Source organism: Panulirus ornatus, chromosome 19 (genome assembly GCF_036320965.1).
Source record: "Panulirus ornatus isolate Po-2019 chromosome 19, ASM3632096v1, whole genome shotgun sequence".
Classification (NCBI taxonomy): Eukaryota; Metazoa; Arthropoda; class Malacostraca; order Decapoda; family Palinuridae; genus Panulirus; species Panulirus ornatus.
Window position 1 is genome coordinate 16,530,281 of NC_092242.1, and position 25,459 is coordinate 16,555,739.

A 25,459-nucleotide genomic window follows, 5' to 3' on the forward strand; every position below is an offset into this window, starting at 1 on the left:
TCCCGTTGGAATCACTTCTCGAGGAAGTCATTATATGTTCTTAGGCATACCTTGAACTTTAACCATTTTATATCTAGTCCGCTGGCATATACAATTTTTGTATATTCTAATCCCGTTGTGCCAAAATGGATTCGTATAGTTATATGAATCCTACTGAAAAATTACGAAATAGATTTTTTACTCCATATAATTATGTAATGGCTCATCATACTATGGAATGAAATATATCAAGATTCGTAGTTAAACAGGCTCACTTTAACCACTCAAAGTAAGGCAATCATTAGCTGTTCACGACGGATATCCATCATCACTGGGACTTTCCATTTATTGTAGACGAAACCTTTTGGCAAGAGAATGTCTGGCTTCGACCCAGGGGGCGGCGACGGTAGACGATGTAGTCAAATTTAAAGGATCATCAGAGCATGAGTGAGACCTTCCAGGCTTGCTGTTGTTAGCTGCCCTTGTTTTCAACAGCCTATTCTCTGTTGTCGTGTTGCTCCTCATCCAAACCCCCCCCCCCCGAGACTCATATGCTTGTTCGAGATGTAGACAGCAGAAGGTAATCAAACTGAAAGCTACATAATGTTACCCAGGCATCTACTAAACTCATCGACTTTGATACCTGACAGAAACCGACTTCTCCGGGAGGAGCTGCCGTAGGAGACGCAGTAGCGCTGTGGTTAGGACAACGAAGTTCCTGAGTGAGTAGTGGGGTCTGCGTGGGCGTAGTGTTATAAGCCGAGGCGCGGGTGCTCCATCTCCAGATCGCTCCCCGACCCGCCGCCATGAGCACCAAGGTGAGTGGCCTATTCGACGCAATTTGTATAGAGTGTACGTGTCAGTGTGCATACGGTCACGCAGTCATGTGTGGGGTTATTGTACCCGAGAGGTGTGGGTGGTGCGGATGGAGAGGAGAGGGTGGGCAGTCATTATCATCCGTCGTATTACTGATCCGATCGTATTCAATTTGTGGAGACGAGAGGGTTGGCAGTCTTTATATCAATTTCTCTCTCACTGATATCTGTACCGAGTCAATATCCTCCTTGTGCACAGCTATTCACTTCATCATGTCATGTATACGTTCACTCTTTAATGACATTTAATCTCTAGCTTCTGTGAAGTTTAGATACACATTGTTTACCACCAGTTAGTGGTGTCTTGGTTATGTAAACTCACTCATCTCACACCTACTCATTGATCTCCATCATGTTTCCACATTTTGTTTAATGCCTATTCATTGTTTCTGTGAAGTGTAAATTCACTTTTTGCTTTACATCTACTTATTCCGTCATTCGAAGGAGCTTGCTTAAACGACGAATAAGGATTAACTCATTCCCTATTAATGATCTTCTTTTCATCCTTACTGTATACTTGATGTGTTACTGAGTTATCTGAGGGCATTATTGGGATTAAGTGTTGTATCTTGTATGGCTGACTGTTGTAGTATGGTGCTTAGAACTCTGATGATCATCTGGGTGATAGAATAAATACACGTCTTGAAATCATTGTCTAAAATCTATCATGCATTGTGAACATAAATTGACGACAGTACTGCTCTTAATGTGTTCTTTTAAGATATGGAAACAAATGAGGGCAGAGGTCACATATACAAAGATGATTAGGAATATGAGGTATCTATATATCTGCATATCTATGTCTATATTTATATCTATGATCTACCTATCTATCTATCTATCCATCTATCTATCTATCTATCTATATATATATCTATATATATATCTATATATCTATCTATATATATATATATATATATATATATATATATATATATATATATATATATATATATATATATATATATATATATATATATATATATATATATATATATATATATATATATATATATATATATATATATATATATATATAATCCTTTCTGTCTTTATTCTCTCAAGTTTCTCTCTTACTTCCATGTTATGGCCTTGAAGAACTGTTCACTGGTGACATCATCCAAGTGGTATAAAAACATAAAGGTTCTGGTAAAGTCATTTCTTACACTTTTCTCCTACATGGTCGACATTTTATTTGGCTTCTAACAGAGTATGCATGTATGTGTGTGTGTGTGTGTGTGTGTGTGTGACAGGGGAGAAAGACTACTGCCTCCATATTCCCTGCGTGTCGTTGAAGGCGACTGAAAGGAGAGGTAGCGGGGAAGTGGGAATACTCCTTTCCTGTATTTCTTTCCAAAAAGAAGCAACAGAGAAGGGGGCCTAGTGAAGATCTTTCCCTTTAAGGGTCAGTGGCTTGTTCTCGGTGCTGCCTCGCTAACGCGGGAGATGGCGAATATTTTTAAAAAAGAATATATATATATATATATATATATATATATATATATATATATATATATATATATATATATATATATACATATATATATATATCTTCTTTCTTTCAAACTATTCGCCATTTCCCGCGTTAGCTAGCGAGGTAGCGTTAAGAACAGAGGACTGGGCCTTAGAGGGACTATCCTCACCTGGCCCCCTTCTCTGTTTCTTGTTTTTGGAAAAAAAAAAAAAACACGAGAGGGGAGGATTTCCAGCCACCCGCTCCCTCCCCTTTAAATCGCCTTCTACGACTCGCAGGGAATACGTGGGAAGTATTCTTAGTCCCCTATCCCCAGGGATTATATATATATATATATATATATATATATATATATATATATATATATATATATATATATATATATATATATATATATATATATATATATATATATATATATATATATATATATATATATATATATATATATATATATATATATATATATATATATATATATATACACACAAACTGACACACTCTAGTAAGTCACATGCACACATGAAGCACTGCAAGCTCTCGATTGTATTTCAATCCATTTTCATGGCCGAGGTCTTCGAGACGCTTCACATGCCCTGCACTGAACCAGGGCATGTGAAGCGTCTGGGGTAAACCATGGAAAGTTTTGTTAGGCCTGGATATGAAGGGGGAGCTGTGGTTTCGGTACATTACACATGAAAGCTAGAGCCTGGGTGTGAACGAATGTGGCCTTTGTTGTCTTTTCCTAGTGCAGCCTCGCGCGCGCGCGTGGGAAGGGGGGGGTGCCATTTCAAGTGGCGGTGTGGCGACGAGAATGGATGAAGGCAGCAAGTATGAATGTGTAGATGTGTATATATGTATATGTCTGTGTACGTATATGTATGTATACGTTGAAATGTATAGGAATGTATATGTGCGTGTGTGGGCGTGTATGTATATACACGTGTATGCGGGTGAGTTGGGCCATTCTTTCATCTGTTTCCTTGCGCTACCTCACCATTTAGTGTTATCATAGAAACGTCAAGAACAGATGACTGAGATTTAGAGGGAAAGTCTTCACTTGATTCCCTTCTCTGTTCCATCTTTTGGAAAATGAAAACAGGAGGGGAGTGTTTCCAGGCCCTCACTCCCCCCCTCCCCCTTTCAATCGCCTTCAACGACACACAGGGAGTACGTGGGCAATTCTCTTTCTCCCTATCTCCAGCGATAATACATATATATATATATATATATATATATATATATATATATATATATATATATATATATATATATATATATATATATTTTTTTTTTTTTTTTTTTTTTTTTTTTTATACTTTGTCGCTGTCTCCCGCGTTTGCGAGGTAGCGCAAGGAAACAGACGAAAGAAATGGCCCCCCCCCCCATACACATGTACATACACACGTCCACACACGCAAATATACATACCTACACAGCTTTCCATGGTTTACCCCAGACGCTTCACATGCCTTGCTTCAATCCACTGACAGCACGTCAACCCCTGTATACCACATGACTCCAATTCACTCTATTTCTTGCCCTCCTTTCACCCTCCTGCATGTTCAGGCCATATATATATATATATATATATTTAGGCATATATGTCTGTGTATATGTGTGTGTGTGTGTGTGTGTGTGTGTGTATGCGTTCTACCTTCTTACACTGCCCTTTATTTTTTCCTTCAGAGCTACATATGGTTTGCTCTTACTGTACAAGAATATATGTTGTGCACGTGCATGACAAGGTCTTCTGGCAATACGTTGCATGAGTCAGACATTGATATCAGCAGACCAATGTTCTTATGATATCCTGATGGATACACGCCCATGGCTGAGGCAACCCATCTAGACGGGGTCTCTCTGCAGAGTTGGTGTTCCTCCGTGCCTCGGTAGGGAGATGGATATACTGATCCTAATACGTGTTGCTGTGGTCTCTGCTATCATCATATGTAGGCCACTACTCCCTGTAATGCTGGAGGAGCTACTGGAGGGGCACCGGGAGGCAGTTGGCGTGAGGCGCAGTATAACATCTGGCCGGCCTGATGCTCGGGCCATATAGGGAACTCCGGGAACCGCCTTGATCTAGTTCTTACGGGAGTGGTAGCTTTACCACTGGCAAAGTCCTACTCACATCCGTCTCCTCCGTGAACACGGAAGTGACTCTGCGACCTAGTTGCATTTCTAGTTTGACACCAGCGTCGACGCGAGGCAGAGACGCAAGACGTGGAACGCAGGGTTTCAGGGTCAGGAGATATGAAGGTCAAGCGAACCGGATGAAAACACAGTGCGTGTCCTTGTGAGGTGCACTGCGGCCAACGCCCTGTAGGCAGTGCCCACGCTTGTCTATTTGCTGGCCACAGCTGAACTCTGCCGCCCTCCGTATCATTAAACAAGTCTACGTGGTTCTTATGCATAATCGGAATGGAGTTCAAAGTTCCACGATGGTGAATAGGGCGTACGTCTCTTTGGTGGTCTTACTGACGTAGGTGCCGCGCCATATCTGGCATCAGGAGCAGATTCATTATTGCCTTGAAGCCCATTTTCTTTTTTCAGGTTGGAAGAAAAAAATATCTGGAAGCTGTAGTCCCATACGACGCCTCGCTGTGAACAATGAATACATATCTCATCATTTTCACCAATGATCTAACGATATAGTGTTACATTACATGGCTTTAAGATTAACAATATAGCTTTTCCAGAGGACCATAAGTACAATGAGAGAGTGTATGGTCTTTGGATTATATTGAACACTTGAGAAAGTTTTTCTTTTAAGCTATTTTGATTGACGGCTCCTCAATGATAATGTCGGTCTTAATAACCATGGTAGTCGGTGGGCCAAAGACGGAAGGACCAAACGAACCCTTTCCAGATTACAGAGAAACGAGAACTATTTTGTCCACATCAACTTCTGTCTTGCATCATTTGTGCCCAAAACTGCAAAAGACATGCAACTCTCTATATTACATAGAGTGCCACTGTTAGTTGGATGTAAGCTGTGCTGTAATAATCATGAGGTCACTTGCCAGCAACAATGTAATACGAATTTTCCTCTAAGAACACACATTTGCAAGTCGTCGTCCAGCATGACGAAAACCTTGAAGACAGTATCAAATCCACTCGTCACTGGGGACAATAGAGCTTGTGTAACCACGAAGCAGCTGATTTGAGGCACATTCAACCTCACACCTGCAGAAAATTAGTTATTCCGTCTTACTTGGACGGTGAGGTCACCCGTGCATCGACCTTTCCATACACTGACCATGAGCTCTGGTTCGGGGGGTCTCAGGTTGGTATCCCTGCAGCGTTCAAGGTTGGCACCACTGAAAAGTTTGTTTACAATACTGTGTTCACCTATGATTTTGTTTGTTGCTATACGGCTCAAGGCCATTATGGAACATGACTGCAATAATGTTTTTCTGTAAAAGTTGTTCTCTTTCTGTGGCACGAAACCTGACTTAATACATGTCACATACGGTTGGTCGGTTGGTCAGCTGGTTGGTTGGCAGACTGGCTGGCTGGTCGGTTGGTTGGTTGGTTGATTGGTTGAGCTTTAAACCTGTCATCCGTCAGGAACATTAAGCACTTCACAATACCAAGGTGCATCTACCAAAGGAAAATCTTATTCATCTTCTTCAGGTGTTGAAAATAGTTTTAAGACCACATACGCTCTACGTTTCTGGCCCTTGCTCGTACGCTATATGTCATTCCTTTTAATGTTTGTTGACTGTTTAGCGGTTGTGAAGCCAAAAATCGTAACACTGAATTTAAACATACTTATGAACAAAATATACGTTGGGTTGTAAACTGTAAGAATTACATTCAAACTTGAATACAACTTCAGCTTTGCATGCATTCATGGATTTACAGATAGACTTCTCCCCTCAGTCATAGATTCGCATCTATCTTCTTAAAGTTCAGAGTAAATAACTGGTGTGCTTTTAAGTTATTTGATAACCTTCCCTGCGAATCACACATAAATGGAATGATTTTCTTTTTTAATAATTTTCTGCAGGTCAGTGTAACCTATTAAGTGTATCATTAATGAAACACACTTCGCCACAAATTTAAATCATATTGATCATGAAATCAGAACATATGATCATGAAGGACAGTATCTATAGATTATATTTTCGACCACCCCGGAACATGGAACTGAATGATGGGAGAGACCTTGACTTGCCCACACGTAAAGTAATATATGCAGAGATCTGCAAATGACGTGTCAGGAATTCTAGGAATATAAATATAAGATTAAATGGAGATGACAAAAGCAGTATATTCCAAACCAAATAGAATTCGATAGTATCTCTACGATGGTCATAAGAAAATGCACACACACACACACACACACACACACACACACACACACACACACACACACACACACACACACACACACACACACACACACACACACACACACACTTGATCTCATGCTTTTAAACCTACGCATTGATATTAATTCGATGAGAGAACCTTTGTATAATACACAGCAACAGCCCCGACCTCCTTGTATAGCATATGTAACCATTGTGGGAGGGATTTTTAATAGGAAATCGAAACTGAGGGTGGAGTGAAAATCTATTTACATATGGTGCCATAGCGACGAATACATTATATTCAGGTTTGGATAAAGGGGCGTCAACAGAGTCGTGGTAGGAAGGGACCCCTACGACAATAGGAATGTGAGGCCCGCTCATACACAAGACAAATATTGTTTTTACTTGCTGCCTGGAAGTGAACGTCTCGTGCAGAACACTTTCCAGTATTCAAGGACGCCTTTGAGTAACAAAATTACGAAACTTTAGAGAACCAGCTGAATCTGTCAATTTTTTTTTATCTTTATCTATATCGATATATATGTATATCTCTATTTATCTACCTGTCTATTTAAGTGCATCTATTCCCTTACCTATGATTATCCCTGTATCTACATCTATCCATTTATATATATATATATATATATATATATATATATATATATATATATATATATATATATATATATATATATATATATATATATATATATATCATTCTTTTATTTAGCTACCCCAGGACACTCCCTCCTTTTTGTTTCAACTAAAGTCTTTAACTGCTGTCACTTGAGGTGGGTTGTCAGAGACATCGTTAACGTGCTTCTCTCCAGAGATTGAGAGTACTTGCCAATGATACCTATTTTCTAGGGAGTTTCATCCTTCACTATACTTTTCATCCTCAGTCTCGAAAAGGTGATTATTTTCACTCATTTCACCTATGCCATCAAGACAGTAAAGCATAACAATGTGCAAAGAATACGTACATAAGCAGACGACGATCAAGATGCCATTTCGTAACCAGTTTGATGCCTTTTGTAAACTGAATGGCATGAGACGTCTTTTCCCTTATAGTCACCAGGAAAAAAAGAGTATAGATAAACTTTTTTTTGGGGGGGCAGCAACATTGATTCATAATGCCATTAAGATATGAAAATAATGTATGAATTAGATTTCAGCCAGAAAACTTATAGGAGTCACCCTATTTAGCTTCACCCAGAGCCTATCATTTTTGAACCTGACAGGGATACAGAACTGGTGGTGGTGGTGATGGTGGTGGGTTGGCTGCAAGTTCAGGGGTTTAGGGATTTCTAACTTTCGTGGTGGTACTGGTACAAAATGGTGGTTCCTAAATCATGCTGTGTCGCATTCAGAAGGAAACTACAGAAAGAGTGCAACACTCGAGAAATTTTGAACTTAACATGGCAGCAGAGTTCTACCATATTGCGATCTCTTTTTTTTTTTTTGCTCCCTTGATCAAAGTGCTTGGTGACCAGAATGGGTTTTGGCCGTGAGTTTGTAGAATATACGGTCTCTTGCCCCTTCACTGAACCTGGGGCCTGTTGAGTGTATCTCGAAGGAGTAATCAGGTGCGCATCAAGTGCTGGCACAGCTGTGGCTGGTTAACTATATACACTATATACATATACATATATATATATATATATATATATATATATATATACATATACATATACATATATATATATATATATATATATATATATATATATATATATATATATATATATATATATATATATATATATATATATATATATATATATATATATATATATATATATATATATATATATATATATATATATATATCTTTCTTTCTTTCAAACTATTCGCCATTTCCCGCATTAGCGAGGTAGCGTTAAGAACAGAGGCCTGGGCCTTTGAGGGAATACCCTCACCTGGCCCAATTCTCTGTTCCTTCTTTTGGAAAATTTAAAAAAACGAGAGGGGAGGATTTCCAGCCCCCCGCTCCCTCCCCTTTTAGTCGCCTTCTACGATACGCAGGGAATACGTGGGAAGTATTCTTTCTCCCCTATCCCCAGGGAATATATATATATATATATATACATATATATATATATATATATATATATATATATATATATATATATATATATATATATATATATATATATATATATATATATATATATATATATATATATATATATATATATATATATATATATATATATATATATACATATCAGTTTTACGCCTGTTGAGTGTCGTTTTGTGACCACCAATCAGAGAACACTGGCACCTTCTGTAGATGTTTCAGATAACCATATGATTATACACATTCTCCTTGCATATATGGCCCAAGACGGGTTTGATCACTGATTCATGAATAGATTCATAAACTCTCGAACCATTTCTATTTCGAATACTTGAATTATTATTTCAAGAACAATTGTGCTGTTGTCACGCGAGGTCTATTGAACTCATGCCCGAGAAGTTTTGAACCACCGTTACGTAAATCACTGAGCACCTATGCAGCAAACTGATGGTATAGATGGCATAAGTAGAACATATTATAATATGATTCTGTTTTTCTTTATCGGACCCTCAACTGATGTATGTCTTCCCTCACTAGCCACTATCTTTGTCTATTCTTTTCACAGATTCCCTCCCCAGCAGGCACTGATGCTAGCGACTTCCCTGAAAACATCATGCGCTCTTGGCTCCGATGCTGATGCTAGCGACTCTCTGCTGACTGTTTTTACCCCTTCGCCAGGCACTGCTACTGTCGATCATCTGCTGCGGGTCCCTGCAGGTGTTGACAGCTGAGGAGCTACACAAGGTGAGCTCAGACGGCGTGGTGTACGCGGCAGCGCCCCAGGAGCGAGGGGCGTACTCCGTGGGAGGCGCGGGCGGCCATTACAACTATGGCTACAACACAGGCGATGGCATCGCTAAGGTGGAGCTGGGACAACCTGATGGCTCCGTCGTCGGGTCCTACCGCTACTTTGACCCCAACGGCAAACAGGTAAGGTTGTGGCTAAATGCTCGGCGGGAACGGCTGAGGAATTCATAAGTTAAGATATATAGAAAGTTGCCCGTTATGTTCCATAACTGTGCGCAATATATTGGTTCTTTTGTTGTCTGATGCAAATATCAATTTAGCCACACTGGAGACAAAATGTATTGTACAGCTAAATCGGACTCATTTTATATACGTTAATGCAAAAGTTATTTCACAGTTAACAATCAGGCATAAAGCATTCCTACCTAATATTTACCCATGGGTCACTGCGCGAATCCATCCAACTCTACCACTCATTTTTTTTTGTTTACTTGTACAAAAACTTGTGTTTCGAAGCCTTGTAATAGCGCCAGGACAAATGGTCTTTAAAGCAAGTTTCTTGCACACTTAATGCTTGAATTTTTTTTTCCGCATTCACCGCAGCTTTCAGCAAAGTCTTGATCCTTTCCCCTTACATGACTGTATGCTTTCAACTTCAGCTTTTCCACTACCATCCTTTCTAAACCTTACTCCCAAGTATTTAAAGTCACCTATCATCTATTCACTTTCCAAACTGATCTAGCAGTCTGATCTCCTCTCCCTTTCAGAAACTTGTGTTTTAATTGCATTTGCATTCACTTTCAGTATCCTTCTCCTACATACATGATCAAACTGGTTCACCACTATCCATCTCCTCCTCTGATGTAGCTAACAGATCAGCATCCAAATTATACAAACAACTGTGGAAGCTTTCAATCTACTTCTCTGTGGTTAATTGCACATCAAAATCATCCAACCTCACGATCATCACCTACAGTGCCCGAACTCCCTCAAAATATCTAATAGTGAATGACATCATGTTTTCTCTTTTTTACAGTGACGCGTTTCTCGTTCACCCACACATCTTTCGTCACCTTCAGACAAGTTCTTTACCTTATATCTATCATAAGGGCATGTGTCTAACTGATAATTTCCAAGAGATGAAGATAATTATGATATACCTGTATTGTTGAGATATATATCAGGTTCGGAATTCAAAGAAAATGTAAACAGTTCGTCTATAATTCCATTTTTTTTCAAGTTTTATTTTTCTGATTATTACAGACAATGTGTAGCAACTTTGTCTATGTTGCCCCAGTCAGGTCACTCTGTTAAAAGTAGAGAATTCCAGGCAGAACTTGCCAGTAGGCTGTTAATGACACACAGCAGTACCTGATCATTAATATTCCCAAGTGTTTTGATTATTGACATTAGTCTCTTTAATAAAGTGTTTAACTTCAAGATAACATCAAGATAGACTGCAATCAAGTACTTCTCGAGGTAACCATGTCAATAAATTCAAATGGACGTTATTGATAACGTCTCGGTGTATTTCTAAAGAGTAACCTTCAGTGAGTTTATCTCCCATCTTCGCCAGGTTCTGCGCTCATACATCGCAGATGAGAAGGGCTTCCGAGTCATGGGTAATGACCTCCCCATCAGTCCTGACACCCCGGCCTCTCAGATCCCGGGATCTCCAGCCTTCACCGCCGCTGTGGAGGGCACGGACAAGTTCGCCATTCCACCGCCTCTGAGCTTCCAGTCATCATCAGAGACACAGACTTCCAGCACACAGTTAGAACAACAAGTCGCATCGAACCAGCTTCAGGTAGAGCAACAAGTCCCATCCAGCCAACTGCAGGGAGAGCAACAACAGGCGTCGTCGAGCCAGCTGCAGTTGCAACAACAGCTGCAGAGTCAACAGGAGGAATACCAGCGACATTTGCAGCAGCTGGAGGAACAGCGTAGACAACTGCAGATCCAACAGGAGAAGCTTCAGGCATTGCAGAGGGAACTAGAGGCACAGCAGTTAAAGATCCAACAGCAGTTTCAGGTGCTCCAACCTCAACCGCAGCAGTACCGCCCTGTGCAGCAGTTCCAAACGCCTGCTCAGCCTCAAGCACATGAGCCGCAGTACTTACAATTACAGAACCAACTGACAGGAGGCCTAACATCTCCATATTATTACTTCCAGCACGACCTGAACTACGACTTTCCAGCTGGTTTCGCTTACACAGGGTTGCCAACCCTCAGGTCTCCGGCGCCCAGCAGACCACAGCAGCCTGGGACATCGTACATCATCGGCCAAGCCCGCTAGAACCACCGACTGGAAGCTATTGTTGGTCTGTGGATGCCAGAACACTCCACCGCTTGTATAATCTAAAACGTATCGAAACTAAACTACTTGCGATGCAAAGGATAATTCTGTTTTTTCTCATAACATTAATTCGTTCAACTGTGTGTTCGTCTAGGCTGGTATGGCGTGGCTCCCAGAACGATGGGAACCTGGGTCATCGTCTTGGTGAAGGAGTCGGGGTCTGGTGGTGGTGGGTGTGGCTGGTGGCGTTCTATGTTCTGTTACTTGCGTCTCTTCTCAGGACATCTCTATATCCAGTTATGGACCAACATGATGCGTAGGTCAGTCACCGAGTGTATTCTTTCTCCATCTCCTGCCCCCTACTCTGGGGACCAGGTATGATGCATGAGGCAATCACTGGTGTTTTTCCTGTGCAATTTCAACCAGGAAATACACGGGGCAGTCACTGGTGTTTCCCTCGTGTACTGTGAACCAGTAAATACACGGGGCAGTCACTGGCGTTTCCTCCGCGTGATGCGAACTGGTAAATACATGAGGCAGTCACTGGCGTTTCCTCCGTGTGCTGCGAACCGGGAAATACATGGGGCAGTCACTGGTGTTTCCCTCGTGTACTGTGAACCAGTAAATACATGGGACAGTCACTGGTGTTTCTCCCGTGTACTGTGAACCAGTAAATACATGGGGCAATCACTGGTGTTTCCTCCGTGTTAATCTGTGTTTCATCCAGAGACCACTGTTGTCAGTGTGTTGTCAGTGTTGTAGTCAAATAGCCATTCTATTAATCATACGTGTAATATAATTTCGACTTTTTCGCTGTACATTATGAATACATTTACAGACGAATAGTTTGTTTTCTTATCTGCAAAATATTGCAATAGTCACACGCACGCGAGGTGCTCTTTAGGGTAGAGATGTGACCTGTGATAAACAGCAACTCAAGTAGCCGAAATAAGCTGTTACCTGCTGCTCTGTGTTTGTATAAAGTCTAGAATCTAAGTGACTGAGTGATGATGTATTCAAAGTCTGCAATGGGAGGAGTTATTTTGTAAATCATTGTGATGCTGTAACTCAAAAACGAAGTAACGGTATGTAATGACCCAGCGGTAAGTTGAGAAAAATGCATCAGGTGGTTATTGTAAGTAGTGTGTGTGTGTGTGTGTGTGTGTGTGCGTTCCAAAGACCTTGAGGGTATTACTGTAACAGTTTGGTAAAGGCTGAAGTATTTGGCGTTAAACATGCATACCTGATTTTACTTTCCTGAAGAATTTTAATCAGAGATAGAAAGAAATGTGTGAATGAATGTGGCCTTTGTTGTCTTTTCCTAACGCCACCTCGCGCACATGAGGGGGGAGGGGGATGTTATTCCATGTGTGGCGAGGTGGCGGTGGGAATGAATAAAGGCAGACAGTATGAATTATGTACATGTGTATATATGTATATGTCTGTGTGTGTATATATATGTATACGTTGAGATGTATAGGTATGTATATTTGCGTGTGTGAACGTGTATGTATATGCATATGTGTGTGGGTGGGTTGGGCCATTCTTTCGTCTGTTTCCTTGCGCTACCTCGCTAACGCGGGAGACAGCAAAATGAATAAAACAAATAATAAATAAATAGAAAGAAATTCATCTCGCCTTCAACTAATTTTGATTTTTTTGTATGTTCTTACGGTTTTTAGATATGGAGATGAAGTCTTAGAAATAACATTGCCGCAAGAATCAACATATCATCAGTCTTTTCCATAACCCTGAGTCACAGGTGTTTCGTGACGATGACCAAGTCCTCACATGAAGTACCTTCTTTGCATCATCATCCCCGGAGACACTATCACCCTCTAGATATAGGAACAAGAGAAGGCTACAAACAAGGAAGTTCCTTTGAATGCTCCATTTGTCTCCTCTTTATAACTCCCTATCCTTGGAGCCTTGAATGATAGATGTCAATGTGTCATTCTGAAGTAGATGAAACACCATCTATGGTAAGATCGGATCATCTTCCTCATGGCAGCATGCAGGTGTTACAGGAGATCCTTAACCCAAGTCCGTGAACATCCAAGGTCATGTGTACTCATCTAAAAACCGTGTGTGGTAAAGGACACGTCTGATTACAACTTATTTTAGAAAGATAATTTACAATGAAAATCAGTAGACGATCTCTTTTATTAAGTTAGTAGATTAAATAGAATACAGAAGACGACAAGCTAGACACACAAACACATCAGTTTTTGTGGTATGGTGTGAGTGAGGTTGATTAGTGTGGTGAGCGAGGGAGCTGGAGCAGGTGAGGTGTGTTGGGAGGAGGAGGAGGAGGAGGAGGAGGATCATCGCGGCCAACGGGACGGCGACGTGCAGGACGCGGCCTCTTCCGTGGGTGTGTCGAGGTCGGACGACCCTCCCTCACCCGAGGGCATCATCACCTTCCCGGCACACATGGACACAACCATCACTACCCCCACACGTAACACCGATACACCAGTACCAGGACACATGTATCATGGATACACAACCGTCACACGTAACACGAGCACAACATCACACACGTAACACGAAGACACCATCACCACACGTAACACGGATACATCCGCACATTCATAATACAAATGCACCGAAGTGTATATCACACAGACACTTACACAGATAGGAAATACAGCAGCACATCCATCACATGGATATTCTAATACACATCCAATGATTCACGACAATACAAGCACACAAACTACATAAATCCAACAGCGCAACTTATACTTACATAGGTATGACTTTTCTCTCTCTCTCCTTCCTTCTCTCTTTCTTGGCAGTCACCGACCAGGGAGATATTTTACCGACATCTCCCGCCTGTCACTCATTTGGCCCAGATACCTGTCTAATCTCTGTGTCTCTCCCTCACTTATGGAGCCGGCTCTATCCACAAACATAATCTCTCCTCACGCATAACACTTGACAACACGTAACTCACACGCATCGTTCTTTGTTACTACAATTTCCTTTTATTAAAGTTATGTGCTAGTCCTACCTTTGGCCAAAATATCGTCGAAAGATCTCGTAAGTACTGTCAATCACACAAGGGGTAACATTTACGATACCTGCCCCTTTCCTTGAACAACGAAGTTGTCGAATTTTTTGACTCCTCTCATCTTTCCCTCATCTTATACCGTCTCTTCCATTATGAGTCAGGCCGGTAGACACCCAAGAAGCTCAAATTAATCCCTTCCACAGTTCTTTTTTTTTACACCTTATTTTTCTCTCTCATCCGTCAGGACCACGATTAGGGCATGTTTCTGCCAGTACTATGTCGACAGTCTGCTATGATAGAAAAAACAGAGATACCACATCTGGGTTACTTCTACCTTTGTGTTAATATCAAGATATCTATGGGTCTCAGGGAAGAAATTTCAAAATTAGTCTAATAATAAACTTTTCTTTCGATGGTCCTGATAGACATTCTTCTTTTTTCTCATCCCATTTATTAACACAAGCTTCTAATTATGATAAGATACTACTGAAGCGCTGAAACAGAAAGCTAGCCACTTACCCATACATTCCTTCTACCTTCCCAGCGGCCGTGGTTCCAGAGCCCATTGTTTTGCTCTTTTTTACCTGACCGTTGAACTCATCCTGACGACTGGTTAGCATTATGTGGATAAGTTACATTTATTGGTATATCTAAAGTAGACTGAGTTTTAGTCACAAAGGAATGTCGAAACATCATGAAACCTTACACATGAGGAGGAGAATCAGCCAGGGTTCTCATTTAATGATTTTATTGAATAAAATCTCTGTACAAATTATGACACAAGTCTGTACACCGGAGCTGTACAAAGTGCAGCGACCAACCCCTGAGGGCTCTGTCGCTACACGCCACGCTCGGGCGTGCCCACGTCAACACGCGCCCACGCCAATACAGGACCACGCCAAAAAAACAGGCGTTGTAAGGAAAGGCTTGAAGAGAGGAGATCACAGAGAAAGGAGAATAATGGTCTCCATGCATTGAATTGGGGGAGGGAAGGTGTCATCTTAGTTGGTGTCTATGACTGGTTCAGCAGCTGCGGGTTCAGCGGCAACAACGGGAGCGCCAAAGGCGTAAGGGAAGGGGTAGGCACCGTAGGCACCGGCGTAGGCGCCAGCGTAGGGGAGAGCACCGTAGGCACCGGCGTAGGGGACGGCACCGTAGCCGAGACCGTACTGAGGGATCTGCTGGGTGATGACATCGGTGGAGGTCTTGACGATGGGAGCGCCGGGGTGGTAGGAAACACCAACGGGAACGGTGCGGTGGCCGATTACGGGGGTCTGCACGGCGTAGGCGTGGGCCTCGTTGGTGGAGTAGGCGAAGTTACCACCCAGACGGTGGTTCTGGATGATAGCGGAGTCGTGGGATGGGGCGCGGTAGACCACAGGTCCTGGCACTGCCAGCTGGGCAGAGGCGCAGGCGGCCACGACACACAGGATCATCAGCTGTTGGACACACAGGATACTCTTAACTACTATACTTACACTGGCCACCTCAGGCTACCTACTGTTAAGACGTGAGTGATGAACCATCAGCTCACTGGTGATTACGTTATCTGTCAGGCTATCTATAGTGATGCTGAAGTAAAGTTCCTGTATTAAGTAACCACAAGGGTACAAAAATATGACTTTCACTTGTGAACAGAGAAGGAACAAGGCAGAAGCTACTCACAGTCTTCATGTTGGCGGGTTGTGTGGTTCAGTACAGACGATGCACAAAGCTTGTGATGATGAGCAGTGGCCAGCTGCTCCTTATGTACTGCTGGAGTAGTGACGTCACAACAGGGCGGGGCCCTGCCACACCCTTCAAACCGTGGGGCGAGGCTATGGTCGGTGAGGACGGGAGTGCCAGGGAGAGGGAAGCATAGCATACCTGAGGTGCTGCCCAAGGCCCCCGGGAATATATCAGAAATTCCGTCATCAAACGACATGATAACACCAGTCGTATCATCAAGCAGCAGTAACCTCAGACAGACATGTCATCGTACAGCCTTACCATTGATTAGTCATATCATCAAACAGCCATATCATCGTAGAGACATATCATCAGAGAGCCACATCATTAAACAGAAGTATCATCACACAACCTTATAATCATACAGACAGACATATGGAAACAGTCATATCATCAAACAGACACATCATGAAACAGCTATATCATCAAACAGTCACACCAATACATTGTCATATCATCACACAGAATATCATCACACAGACGTATCATTAAACTGCTATACCATTAAATAGCCATACCATCAAACTACCGTATCATAAAGAGATAATAGTATCACTTCAAAACCAATTCATTAAACAACTTGAATACTTAAGAGGATAATTTAGTTATCCTCTTTACGAACCTATCCTCACACAGTTTCGTGAAGGCTGACAATGTTTCTCTCGTCCTTTTTCATTTTCCCTTATTCTCCCTTGCTGAAAATCATTTCCCTATATAAAGACAGAACGTTCTGTCTGCTGCAGGTTCTTAACGCACTGAAAAAGGTTGTGATCTCTAAGACATATGAGCGAAAAAAAAAAGAGAATGAAAATGATTTGAGGTGTTGTGGACTCGGCGTCATTTAGCCAGTAGTCTCATCAGCATGGACGTCGTAGATTTCCTCCCTGGGAAGACTACTTGAATTAGAAACTGCTTCATTGATTATGATGTGTCCTGGAGGTAGTGCGAGGACGCCATTGCCAGATGGAAGGAGGGAGGGAGAGAGAGAGAGAGAGAGAGAGAGAGAGAGAGAGAGAGAGAGAGATGATCTAGATCACGTGAAGGACCTTGAGGCAAGCCGAGGGTTCACAGACGGTGAGAGTTGCCACGCCGGACCTCCTCTTATGGCGGCGACTCCATCCATACACAGGTTACAATAGCGACCAACGTAAACCTCACTCTCAAATATTCTCTCAGGGCTGACGTGCATACAACGCTGGGCCGATCAAGCCAGAGAATCCGTACTATCTGGGAGAAGTAACTAAGCTTTTCAAGCAGTGTTATTTACAAAGCTTTGCACGTTAGATTGGACAAGTTTCGACGTTTTGAATATCTTCTATTCCTCCCTGGCTCCGCTGTAAGAATTTTAAGAATTTCATTCCAAGATATATTTCATCAGCAAAAAAAATCCTTCACATTCTCTTTACAATGTATCTTGAGTCAGTTATCTAACATGCAACCCAGATTACCAGGAAGCTACGACACGATCTGTACCATCAAAGTGGGTGACCTCGGTCACCCATGGTAACACTTACTGCTATGGTGGAGGGGATATATTTGTTGCCTTTCTATTGCTGATTGCTCTTGTCTCTGGATATATATATATATATATATATATATATATATATATATATATATATATATATATATATATATATATATATATATATATATATATATATATATATATATATATATATATATATATATATATATATATATATATATATATATATATATATATATATATATATATATATATATATATATATATAAATATACATATATATATATATATATATATATATATATATATATATATATATATATATATATATATATATATATATATATATATATATATATATATATAAAAGAGAATTAATGAATCGTACACCTTTGGGATGCCCTTGCTATGACAGCCCTCCGTCATCTTATGAGCTCTCATATCCTTCTCCAAGCAAATAAAACTAAGTCATTGCATTTACTGTGCACAGTTCCCCAACAGGAGATTGAGAGTTTTTTTTACGGTCCTCGATACCAGCTGATGAAGATGGTATACTGTCAAGCTTTTAAGGAAATTCCAGTGTTCATGACGCGGTATATACCATGGGTAGGAGAGCACCTCTTTCCTGTCCCTGAATGATGTTCAGGTGAAAGATTTCGTTTTGTGCATCACCTGGTCGAGAGAGAGAGAGAGAGAGAGAGAGAGAGAGAGAGAGAGAGAGAGAGAGAGAGAGAGAGAGAGAGAGAGAGAGAGAGAGTTGGGGTGAGGAAAGTAAGGGTAACCTAACTTCGAGTACCTACAACGAAATTTTGCCACCTGGCAAGGGCTAGCGCGTAGCTCTCACCGCATAGGTAATGAGGGGGTGTACTGGCACAGGGAAAGCGAAAGGCTAAGTCGCACCAAGGACATGAGACTTCATGGCCAGCAACATCTAGGGGGACGCCTGCACCATGCACAGTAGTTTGACTTGTTTCCTTTCACACTTCAAAACGAGTTATAACCTGATTGCACTTAAAGAAGAGCTAAAGTGTCTCTATAATGTAATAAAGTACCTTAAAGTTTCTTGTAATGAATTCCCTAAGTTGACTTCGAGTTCAAGGAGGATCTATGGATGCTCGTGCGTGTGAAGCTTAGGACGATTAGTGTCCATAGATTGCATATTTCTTGGAGAGGAGCCATTGTGCAGTGTGTGTGATATTTCCCATTACAGGAAATCCCTGGTAACGAAATACCTAAAAAAAAAAGGCAAAAAATGATATCAAGTTTTTGAGATGTTCTTTCAAACACATACACTAGACCGGATGGTTGTGTCGAGTTATGACAGTGGCGTTTTAAGGATAAATAGTGGGGCCCTTGTAGTATATAACAAAGTGACATGGTCAAACACTTTGAGAGAAAGTCCACCGTGTGAACTTGGCTGAGAAACTGCCTTAGAGCTTGCGTGCCTGGGCTTCTGGAAGACCTTTCTTCTTTGAGGAACAACAGATTTTCCTTTCCTAACCGAAGCAGACATTGAGGAAGGCTGGAATGCCTAGGACCTCTCAAGGTGTCTTATTATTCCAGAGACTGGACGATGGGTTGGGTGATAAGCTTCTTTAACACTGTTCAATCTTCACCTGGAAATTGAATGAGGCAGTGAAGTTACTAATGTCCAAATCGTAGCCTTTGCTATTTTCACCTTAACCCCCATGTGGGAACTTAGATCATACTAATTCTAAATCTATTAGTTCAGTCATCAATTGTGTGGGACATTTTAGTTAATGGTTTTCACTGCCTTTGGAACATTATCTACCTACATACTGTCAATATGTGTCGCCTTTTTTTAGTCAGAGTTGGAGTTCAGAATAAGTAGGCAAGAAGAGAATAACGAGTAACTACACTCATACTCGCTGCTTTTAGTACATGTGCTATAGTGATCGACATATCCTACACCAAAAACATACTTTATCAGATAATTGGGATAATAACTCACCATCATTAGTATCATGTACTCCATATTTGTTAAAGGAACAATTACGTTACTGAAAAAGCTTATAGCTCTTATGATTTTAACTGGGAAGTTTGTCTTCTTTGATTCTATTAATGCACATTTTGTCCCACCGATATTTTGGGAAGCATGATGGTATCATATGTGCTTTTCATACCGTCGGTCACTAAAATGCAATGTATGTGTCTGTAACGGCTGACTGAGTGTAACGACGGATCCCTAGGGAATATGAATATATAGTGACCTTGATGGGAATCCACTTTCGCTTCAAGACCACAAACTGAGCACCTTGGAAGGCAGAGTGCAAAGCTTCCTCAAAGATTAGGATATATATATATATATATATATATATATATATATATATATATATATATATATATATATATATATATATATATTAAAAAAGGGGGTGACTGTATTGTTGACTGGTTGGTAAGGTTATTTAATGTATGTATGACTCATGGTGAGGTGCCTGAGGATTGGCGGAATGCGTGCATAGTGCCATTGTACAAAGGCAAAGGGGATAAGAGTGAGTGCTCAAATTACAGAGGTATAAGTTTGTTGAGTATTCCTGGTAAATTGTATGGGAGGGTATTGATTGAGAGGGTGAAGGCATGTACAGAGCATCAGATTAGGGAAGAGCAGTGTGGTTTCGGAAGTGGTAGAGGATGTGTGGATCAGGTGTTTGCTTTGAAGAATGTATGTGAGAAATACTTAGAAAAGCAAATGGATTTGTATGTAGCATTTATGGATCTGGAGAAGGCATATGATAGAGTTGATAGAGATGCTCTGTGGAAGGTATTAAGAATATATGGTGTGGGAGGCAAGTTGTTAGAAGCAGTGAAAAGTTTTTATCGAGGATGTAAGGCATGTGTACGTGTAGGAAGAGAGGAAAGTGATTGGTTCTCAGTGAATGTAGGTTTGCGGCAGGGGTGTGTGATGTCTCCATGGTTGTTTAATTTGTTTATGGATGGGGTTGTTAGGGAGGTGAATGCAAGAGTTTTGGAAAGAGGGGCAAGGATGAAGTCTGTTGTGGATGAGAGAGCTTGGGAAGTGAGTCAGTTGTTGTTCGCTGATGATACAGCGCTGGTGGCTGATTCATGTGAGAAACTGCAGAAGCTGGTGACTGAGTTTGGTAAAGTGTGTGAAAGAAGAAAGTTAAGAGTAAATGTGAATAAGAGCAAGGTTATTAGGTACAGTAGGGTTGAGGGTCAAGTCAATTGGGAGGTGAGTTTGAATGGAGAAAAACTGGAGGAAGTGAAGTGTTTTAGATATCTGGGAGTGGATCTGGCAGCGGATGGAAACATGGAAGCGGAAGTGGATCATAGGATGGGGGAGGGGGCGAAAATTCTGGGAGCCTTGAAGAATGTGTGGAAGTCGAGAACATTATCTCGGAAAGCAAAAATGGGTATGTTTGAAGGAATAGTGGTTCCAACAATGTTGTATGGTTGCGAGGAGTGGACTATGGATAGAGTTGTGCGCAGGAGGATGGATGTGCTGGAAATGAGATGTTTGAGGACAATGTGTGGTGTGAGGTGGTTTGATCGAGTAAGTAACGTAAGGGTAAGAGAGATGTGTGGAAATAAAAAGAGCGTGGTTGAGAGAGCAGAAGAGGGTGTTTTGAAATGGTTTGGGCACATGGAGAGAATGAGTGAGGAAAGATTGACCAAGAGGATATATGTGTCGGAGGTGGAGGGAACGAGGAGAAGAGGGAGACCAAATCTTAGGTGGAAAGATGGAGTGAAAAGGATTTTGTGTGATCGGGGCCTGAACATGCAGGAGGGTGAAAGGAGGGCAAGGAATAGAGTGAATTGGAGTCATGTGGTATACTGGGGTTGACGTGCTGTCAGTGGATTGAATCAAGGCATGTGAAGCGTCTGGGGTAAACCATGGAAAGCTGTGTAGGTATGTATATTTGCGTGTGTGGACGTATGTATATACATGTGTATGGGGGTGGGTTGGGCCATTTATATATATATATATATATATGTATATATATATATATATATATATATATATATATATATATATATATATATATATATATATATATATATATATATATATATATATATATATATATATATATATATATATATTTATATATATATATATATATATATATATATATATATATATATATATATATATATATATATATATATATATATATATATATGTATATATATATTTATATATATATATATTTATTTATATATATATATATATATATATATATATATATATATATATATATATATATATATATATATATATATATATATATATATATATATATATATATATATATATATATATATATATATATATATATATATATATATATATATATATATATATATATATATATATATATATATATATATATATATATATATATATATCTTTTTCTTTTTCTTTGAAACCATTCGCCATTTCCCGCATTAGCAAGGTAGCGTTAAGAACAGAGGACTGGGCCTCTGAGGAAATATCCTCACCCGGCCCCCTTCTCTATTCCCTCTCTTGGAAAGTTAAAAAAAAAAACAAGAGGGGAGGATTTCCAGCCCCCCGCTCCCTCCCCTTTTAGTCGCCTTCTACGACACGCAGGGAATACGTGGGAAGTATTCTTTCTCCCCTATCCCTAGGGATAATATATATATATATATATATATATATATATATATATATATATATATATATATATATATATATATATATATATATATATATATATATATATATATATATATATATTTATTGTACTTTGTCGATGTCTCCCGCGTTAGCGAGGTAGCGCAAGGAAACAGACGAAAGAATGGCCCAACCCACCCACATACATATGTATATACATACAAGTCCACACACGCACATATACATACCTATACATTTCAACGTATACATATATATACATACACAAACATATACATACATACACATATACATAACTCATACTTGCTGCCTTCACTCATTTCTGTCGCCACCTCGCCACACATGAAATGACAACCCCCTCCCCCGCATTAGGTCCTGAAGCCTTATCCTACCAGGTCATTAGACGACGTAACCTTGTAGAGGCGCAGCAGTTTGTCCGACTAGTTCGACGGGGATTCGTGTAACCATAAGCCGGAAATAAACAGCCAGAAGGCACTAATTAGTAGGCCCAAGAACAGCCACGGAAGGCAAACGAGCCTTCAAACAAGATGATTGATCACATGGTGTGGAAGCGGACGGATTTAGATCACAAAACAGGAACACCATTTAGATTTTGGAGGGTGTAACGTACAGGAAGGGAGGAAATTATGGTGGTAAGGGAGGATGTAGTGGTCAGGGAGGGCGGATATAATGGTGGCGAGGTGAGGGTGTGGTGGCCAGGGAGGGAGGGATCGCTGGTGGTGAGGGAGGGAGGTAGGGAGGGCTTGGTTGCGATTAAGGAGGGTGTGGTAGCTAGGGAGGGAGGGAGGGAGTTGTAGGGGTGAGGGATGGTGTGTTGACCAGGGTTGAAGGGCATAGGTGCGGTGAGGGAGGGTGTGGTAGCCCTCCGCAGGGGCTAGAAAAAAAAGAAATAGAGCGAGCAAACAAGGGCCCGAACCCGTTAGTGTGGCTAGATATCGAGAAACTGGTACTAACGATTTGCGTCAATGCTGACCAGAGACTTTAGCCATTTAGCTAAATCTTATTTAATGATACTTATTACGTATACTAATTACGTATAAAATCATGTTTGTGGAAGAAGTGAAGGATGCGTGTTTTTTTGTGGATGATATCACTGGGTGGGATGATCTAACTTGGACATGGTCAGATTCTCAAGGAGTTCCTTGGCGTTCAAAAATACAATCAGGTGTCTCAGACATTTTTATCGTCTGTCACATCAATCAGTTTTCTTTGTTGTATTATTACGAACAGAAAAGTAAAGCCAGATCCTGAAAGCCTCCGGCCACTGCAGGTGTTCCTACCCCATCATGATACGTCGAGTGTTGAAAAAAAAATGTTCGCTCATCATTAACTTTATTTTTTGTTAAGATTCATCTCCGTTTCCATTGTACAAGCTTCCCACTTGCTCCGGCTTCAGTTTGAAGTTTTCCAAAGACTGAAAAAGGATATTGCTGACTCTACTTTGATCATGCTATCGCTGCAACTCTCGGTCGCAATATTCTTTCAAATAAAAAGACGCCTTACAGTAGAGAATAAAACTCATGCAACTGAAGAAACCTTGTGTAAAAAGAAGCATTATCTACTTATGTACCACTTCATGTTTGTTACTGAGAGGATTTACCAAAAACATACCGACGGATACGCGAGCAATAATCAAACATCTATATCAGAACTATTGAACCTATCAAAAGTACGTCAGCGCCGTGATTCCTGATTCTACCAAGCTAAAGAACAGCTAATTTTATGGGAATGGAATTTAAAGAGGAATGAAAAATTTTTCCTCTTTAGAAAATACTCAGAAGTAGCCATACAAAATGAAAGTAGTATAGGCAAAGGAATTTAAGCATAACTATAATAGATACCCCAAAATATGGACGGTAAATCGTTTTCTTCTTTGTATTTCTCAGAAAGAGTGAATCTGTTTTTACTACTAACTACTCCATATACTATAGTGCAGCTGTTGTTACTTATTTGTGCGTTCGAGGAAGGGGGAAAGGCCCTATATATTACATTTCTATTTTCATAATATACTTTTTTATAATATACAATGATTCGTTATTGATAACCTCTTCGTTTAGCTTGTTTCAGAGTCCACAAATGTGTTCCTTAAAGAATATTTCCAACTTCAAAATACTAAACCATGATTCTACCTCGTTAAGCAAACCATGTACGGGACACAGCCCTTAGGGTTCTCACCCTCACCTAGTCTGTCAAGGCTTTCCTGATGTGTTCTCTATTCTTTCCCAGTTGGGTATGTGTCAGTTCGCGAAAGCAGTTCTCCCCTGGCCTCAGGTTGAATGTCTGACTCCATAATCAATCAGTCTCAACTGGGATCAGTCTCAAAGGCTTCTGGTAGTCACAAGAATATACATTTAACCCACACATCCTCCCTTCTTTTTTCCCCCAAGATGTTATCCCCTCTTATAAATTTAGTAGGTTCGTCATCCCCCGCTGAAGTAGCTTGTGCTAGTCCAGCCCCCCTTTATCTGTTTTTCCTGACTATAATCTACTAACCTCACTAATGATACTGGCCTGTAGAGCTATTTCTTTGTCCTCCTTCTTATTTTCGTTACTAGAACTGCCCCCGGGTGATAGGTCAAGGAGTTAATATCTCTGGCTTATCCTGAGGAATGACAGGGAGATTGAATAAGGGACGAGGGAGTTGGCTTGTCATTGTATCATGAGTCAGATGGGAACAGGGTGTTAGAACACCGTAATTTTTTTTTTCTGTGGCCGATATGCACATTTTATGCATCAGATCTTTTGTCAGCATGATGAACCGAATCGGTTATACCTCAGACCAAATCAAGATTCTGAAAA

General features: G+C 40.6%; 2 protein-coding genes across 2 annotated transcripts; one reads left to right on the forward strand and one right to left on the reverse strand.

Moving 5' to 3' along the window:
* Positions 1–646: 646 nt before the first annotated feature.
* Positions 647–12,616, forward strand: LOC139755417 (uncharacterized). The gene is made up of 3 exons (XM_071673703.1): positions 647–797; positions 9,409–9,660; positions 11,054–12,616. Exons 1-3 carry the CDS (start codon positions 786–788, stop codon positions 11,771–11,773), a joined length of 984 nt encoding a protein of 327 aa, XP_071529804.1. The 5' UTR covers positions 647–785; the 3' UTR covers positions 11,774–12,616.
* A 2,904-nt stretch (positions 12,617–15,520) lies between these two features.
* On the reverse strand, positions 15,521–16,589 carry LOC139755265 (uncharacterized). Its single transcript, XM_071673386.1, has 2 exons — positions 16,455–16,589; positions 15,521–16,228 (listed from the first exon to the last, which is right to left on the reverse strand). Exons 1-2 carry the CDS (start codon positions 16,461–16,463, stop codon positions 15,791–15,793), a joined length of 447 nt encoding a protein of 148 aa, XP_071529487.1. The 5' UTR covers positions 16,464–16,589; the 3' UTR covers positions 15,521–15,790.
* Between the last annotated feature and the right edge of the window lie 8,870 nt (positions 16,590–25,459).